The 6,341-nt window shown below is 39.9% G+C and overlaps 1 protein-coding gene across 1 annotated transcript; it reads left to right on the forward strand.

The window, feature by feature from the left end:
* The first annotated feature begins 911 nt into the window (after positions 1 to 911).
* LOC148843760 (putative WRKY transcription factor 17) lies at positions 912 to 2,613 on the forward strand. Its single transcript, XM_088957912.1, has 3 exons — positions 912 to 1,721; positions 2,047 to 2,172; positions 2,272 to 2,613. Exons 1-3 carry the CDS (start codon positions 1,042 to 1,044, stop codon positions 2,435 to 2,437), a joined length of 972 nt encoding a protein of 323 aa, XP_088814038.1. The 5' UTR covers positions 912 to 1,041; the 3' UTR covers positions 2,438 to 2,613.
* Positions 2,614 to 6,341: the final 3,728 nt, after the last annotated feature.

Consider the following 6,341-nt stretch of genomic DNA (forward strand, 5'->3'; position numbering starts at 1 on the left):
ACCCCATTTATCTGTCTAGAATCTCAAAAGTAAAAGTATATTAACAATCTTAGCAGAAAATATTAATAGCTAATAATTTCATTTTTTTGTTTATCTATATAAGAAATGATTTTTTAATAAAAATATAAGAAATATAAGAGATAAAAAATTATTTAAGTGCCCATAATTTAACCATGAATATGGCATTGAACAAAACAGACTAGCGAAACAAGATTCATGTTGCTAAACCCATATAGTTGGAAGCCTGGGACGAAGCTTAGATGATGATGATGGCTCACCATAAATATGATAAAAGAAAATAATTGCTTTATTTTTATTTTTATTTTGTTACATCTATAGCTAGAAAAATTTAGAGAAATTTATGATTTGTCCCACCTCATAAATTTTGATTGGTTTTTTGGTTTTATTTTCCCAAACCCCCCACCTATGACACAATGAGATTTAAAATATTATAGAGATGACAAATTTCTCGAAAATATTAATGCTAAAATAATTGAGAAAAACTAATTAAATAATCAGCCAACTATTGGTTTCTCTAAACATATAGGAAGTAAACATAGCCATGGGTTCCTATTGAATGGACCACCGGTTTAACGGTTCGGTTCGAGTTTGTCGATCCTGTCTGGAAAATGATGATATTACGCGGGTTGCTCTGAGCTGAAATACCATCAATAACTCGAATCATTATCATGCCGAGAAATTGAAAATAACAGCGGTAGCTTTATTGTTTTCTACAGCTGGGTCCCACCGTCAAAGAAGCCGCGGAATTTTTATTTTTTATTTTTCTCATTGGAAAGCAAAACCCATCGTAGCCGTCAGATTAAAAAACTGGTTTGACTCGAATCCTCGAAATTTCCTCAACCGGTTGCCCCGATTCCTTTACCGCCCACTATATAATCAACTACCTTCCTTCCCTTCTCCCTAATCTCTTCCAAACAGAAATCCCCTCTTCTGAAGCTTTTAATGGCGGCCTGAGTTCAGTTGATTCCGCTTCTATTCTCTCTTTTCTTGTTCGAGTCTTCCTTTTCGTCATCGTCTTAAATGGCGGTTGACCTTCTCTCGTTCTCCAAGATGGACGAACAGATCGCGATTCAAGAAGCCGCTTCTGCCGGATTGAAAAGCATGGAGCACCTGATCCGTTTAATGTCTCATCAGAGCCCTCAACACCAGAAATTGAACCAGATGGATTGCAGAGAAATCACGGATTTCACAGTCGCCAAGTTCAAGAAGGTGATTTCGCTCTTGAACCGGACCGGCCACGCTCGGTTCCGTCGCGGCCCTCCTTCCTCCGCTTCTACGTCCTTCTCGGTTCCTCAGCCTCAGACCACCCTGAACTTACCACCGACATCAGCTCCGGCACCGCATGTTCAATCTCAACCGCAAGCCCTGACGCTCGATTTCACAAAACCTAATCTGCTAAACCACCCCAGCTCTAATCCCACCGATGCCTCGACTTGCCAGTTCTCTAAGGAGAGTTTCAGCATATCACCTCCGATGTCCTCTGCTAACTCGTCTTTCATGTCTTCCATCACCACCGGGGACGGCAGCGTTTCGAACGGGAAACAGGGATCATCACTCTTTGCAACTCCAACCCCGGCTGTGTCCGCCGGAAAACCGCCTCTCTCTTCATCCTACCGTAAGAAATGCCATGGGCACGGTCACTCCGATGACATCTCCGGCAAGTACTCCGAGTCCGGCCGCTGTCACTGCTCCAAAAGAAGGTACTCGATTCTTTCCTTCTCTATCCACTGCGCACTTTAGCAGAACCCTCTTATTATGTATACCATGCGCCAAATCTGTTCACGCGTTAGAGGATAGATATTGCTTTCTCCTTTCGCTTTCTTTGCTAGCTTGTGCTAATAACTAGTGGTGCATGATAGCAAGCAGAGCTTTGAGGCAGGGATGCTTTGTCTTCTCTCGTGCTGTGCTGGATTTGCCGTTGTCAGTGTAGTTTTTGGATAACATGCGCCATGCGCATGATAGCAAAATCCAATTTTTGTTTTTTAATTGAAATTAGTTATTTATAATTTTTTATTCGCTTTTCAGGAAATCTCGTGTGAAGAAAACGATCAGAGTCCCGGCAATAAGTTCAAAGATGGCCGATATCCCACCGGACGAATACTCCTGGCGAAAATACGGCCAGAAACCGATCAAGGGTTCCCCCTACCCACGGTAATATTTTAAATCCACTTGCCGTCGGCCTTCGATTTGGAATCTCGAGGCAAAGATCTTATCAAATCTAACGCTTTCTCTATTTTGATTTCATTTCAGAGGGTATTACAAGTGCAGCAGCTTGAGGGGATGCCCGGCGAGAAAGCACGTTGAGCGGGCCCCAGATGATCCGACGATGTTGATCGTGACATACGAGGGTGAGCACCGCCACTCACAGCCTCCTCCGCCTGATTCGGTCGCCGGAGGCTTGATCGAGTCGTCGTGAGAAACAAGAAGCAAAGTCAAAAGTTACACTGTAAAAACGTAGACTTTTTAGGCTTTTTCTTAATCAGAAGAATTTATTTCCATAATTTATCGTTGAGTCCTTTCTGGAGATGTTGGGGAGGGGTTTCGGTATAAATTTTCAATCGATTCAGGAATAGAAAAGTAAGTTGTTACAAAGTTCCTGTCGCTTTTTGTTATTCGTGCCTATTTAATATAATTACAATCCAGTCCCGATTACAGGTTAACGCTGCAGGGGAATTGTACATTCAAAGCGGGGACCGCACTGCCTTATTAATTATTGAGGATCGGTCAAAGATGCTAACATAAGTGGGACCCGCTTTCAGTCTTTGTATTCGTTGACGATGGAGTGATTAGTTTGCACTTTTTTAGTGTTCTGAGCTGTTGGGTCAAATCTTGCTGGCACGTGTTTCTTCCACGTGAAACCACGTAGGGTTTCTATATTTACTCCATCCAAGTGTACGAATTTGATTTAATAACTGGACGGGTGGAAGTAAATTGATAAAGGGTCCGTTTGGGAGGGGGCTAAGCTGGCTCAGCTACTGCTTTGATTCAGCTAAGGTTTCCGATAAGCTATTCAAATTTCAAATAGGCTTTAGCGGACAGCCCACGTCGAAAAACCAGAAGCCGCTGATGGCCGAAAGCTTCTGGTGCTTTCGGGGGCAAAAATGTAAAATATTGCTTTTATTTTCGAGGAAAGAGAGAGAGGGCGACGTTCTTTATTGGAACGTTACCAAACGCGCTCCCTAACCGAAGAATTGTCTAGATCTAGAAAGAAGGAAAGCATGTGGGGCCCATTCATGTTGAAAGAGATTTATTGCTTAGGTCAAAAGTCAAGGAAAGAAAATTCAAATCCGTCAAGGAACTTGTTTCAACTATGAAAGATTTGAATATAGAAGGCTCAGATGAGACTGTAGACTTTTGTGCAAATACCGATTGATTGGAATATTTTATTAATTATGGGTGGGTGGATTGGAGACGGTCAACTGCCAGTTGCAAAGAAAAATGGAAAGTCCCAGATGAAGGGTTTTGATCCAATGATCTTCATGCAACAGAGGCTGGGGCCTCTGAGGCTCTTTTTTTAACTCTTGCCTTGTTGCGAGAGGAAAAAACCAAGTTGGGTTCTTTTATTGAAGCAGATATTCGGTCAGTTCACAGTCAGAGGCAGGGCCCACTGGAGCCCAGGTATTTTGACATTATATACATATTTTCTATTGAAATTAGTCTTAAATATTACAAGTTGGGCATCCTAAATACAGTTGGATTCTCGCAAGTTGGCTATGCCATACCAAAATTGTCCTTAGCTCTGCCCTTAGTCATGATCATTTTGGCAATGTGACAAGTGACAAGTTATGGACCAGAGTGAAGTGTGTACGAAGAGCCTTCTCAGTCCCACTCCCACCACATTTGCATCTATTCAAGTGTGGGTACGAAACCCGTGATTCCTTTTGGGTGGACTGCCCTTTTCCCCCTCTTGGTCTAATTAGTTTATTCCTTAAATCCTTGCATGTTCAATCTATTTTCTTTACTTCAACTTCTGTTGCATCTACCTATGTTCAACCAAATCAATTTATTCCTTCTATCTCCTTTTTAGGTCTAATCAGTATTAGAGGTTTGTAGGGAAATGCTTTTGTCCAACCAAACCTATTTATGTTTCTTCTAGGGTCATTTACCTATTCTCTCTCTCTTTTTTTTATCGTTATTTTTCTGCATTTTTGGCTCTGACAAGGAGACCAATTTCAATTAAAGATTTAAAAAGGCTATTTCCAATCCCAGAATTTGATAAAAAGGCCACTTATGATAAAAAAAACAAATGGTGTTTGAAACAATGTTATGGTTATATTTGATACTAAATAAAATAAAAAATGGAAAATATTAACATTGCATGCCTAGTGAGCCTATGCATATACGAGTGGGTCTAATGTAGGAATGGCAATGGGGTGGATTCATGGCAGGGTCATATTTCCCATACCCAACCCCGATTATGAAATTAACCCCATCCTGTCTCTGATCCCCGTTAGGGATAAAATTTGTCCTCCATTCCCGATCCCCGATGGGAATGGGTTCCCCGCTGGGACCTGAATCTTTAATTTTTTTTAGATAATAGGATTTATTTGAAAATTAAATTTACTTAAAATAAATAAAAATTTTAAATTATAAATAATTTTTTATATATGTTTTGATATATATATATATATAAATATAAATAATATATATATATATACATACATACATACATACATACATAATTGGGATTAGGGCGGGGCGGGGCAGGGACCTCAATCCCCATCCATGGCCTTGACCCCGATCGGGGATTCCTATTAATCCTCGTCCCCATCCCCGCCCAACCAAAACAATCCCCATCATTGACTCCATTGGGTTGGGAAAGTCAGGTCCCCGTCAGGGATGAGAAAAATTGCCATCCCTAGTCTCACGCATTAATCTTGCTCATTAGAAACATGTCCACATCATCACCTAATTGAGAAAAACCCCAACCAAACCATTTTTGACCCCAACCTTTGGTGAAAAACTCTTTACAAACGTGATCAGGATTCATGTTGTCTTCTTCACCTCTGACTTCGGTCGTCTTCATCTCCAACCACTATTCGAGCTCACTCTAGTTGTCTTCTTCATCTCTTCGAGCTCTTTTCTCACCACTACGGAGAAAAAATAGTGGTAACCTCCATCCAAGCTCAAGGTAGAGAGAAAACAACGACGACTCTTCCTCATCTCTGATGGCCTTTCGTTGTGATCTTTGGGTCTTTGCTTTCACGAAGATAAAGAATAACACACTAGTTACTTCCATTGAGAAAAAAGGAGAAAAACATACAAGTCAGTTCCATCAAGGAGTCACCGATTTACACAAGTACTGTAATCGACACTTTAACTCTGTTCAATACATGAAAATTTCTTTTTTTTTTTTAAAGTTGTCTTATTTATCTAATTTTCAATTGCTCATATTACTAGTATTCGATGCATTACTCTTGTTATGTAGGCAGTAAAAGCATTTTTACTGATTATTTTATTTTTCCTTTCTTTTTATGAAATACAAATCAAAATGGGTGTGGATGTGTTTGTGAAATTGCGATTGTTTATTGGTGGAAAATTTAAGAATAGTAACAATGGATTGTTGTATGTTGGGAGTAAGGCCTCTCTTATAGAAAAGATATATGTGGATCAAATCTCATACTATACTGGACATTGTTAATTATGATAGAAGACCGTGGATATTTAAAGGATGATGTCAGTAAAATATACTATAAAGTACCTACTTTAGGGTTAAGTGATGACTTGAGTGAAGTGCTTGATGATTTAACCACATTTAGTTACAAGAGCTTGAATTTCTTGGGTTTGATGACAATCAAGCTAATGTTGGTTACACTCAATTGGCTAATGATGAAAGTTTTCATATTTTGTAGGGAAATTTGGAGGATGTGTTTAGTGTATCACACAAGCCAAAACCATTAAAAAGGGGAAAGTTGGTCAGGCTAGGGTTGGCTAAAGTAATGGGGAGACAAGAGAGATAGACCCTATGAGGGGCTAAAAGGGAAAGGCCCATTAGAGGGCCTAAGGAAGAAGAACTTATTGGAGGGATTAAAGGGGAAAAGCCCATTGGAGAGACTAAGGAGGAAGGGCATTTTGATGAGCTGGTTAAAGTAATGGGGAGTCAACTGATGAAGAATATGCATATGAAGATGATGGTGTAGGTTTAGATATTAAATGATTAACAAACAATGAAGATGAAGAGATTCAAGCAGTAAGACAAAGAGTGAAGGAGTTCCATAGGAAGAAAGGGGTTGATGCTAGTGCAGATAAGGTAAGTATTGAAATTGCTCAAGAGAGATAAAGGGGGTCTATCAATAAATTGATTAAGGCTAAGGAAGAAA

This window comes from Nelumbo lutea, chromosome 8, assembly GCF_056320005.1.
Source record: "Nelumbo lutea isolate HS-2025 chromosome 8, American lotus-T2T, whole genome shotgun sequence".
Taxonomy (NCBI): Eukaryota; Viridiplantae; Streptophyta; class Magnoliopsida; order Proteales; family Nelumbonaceae; genus Nelumbo; species Nelumbo lutea.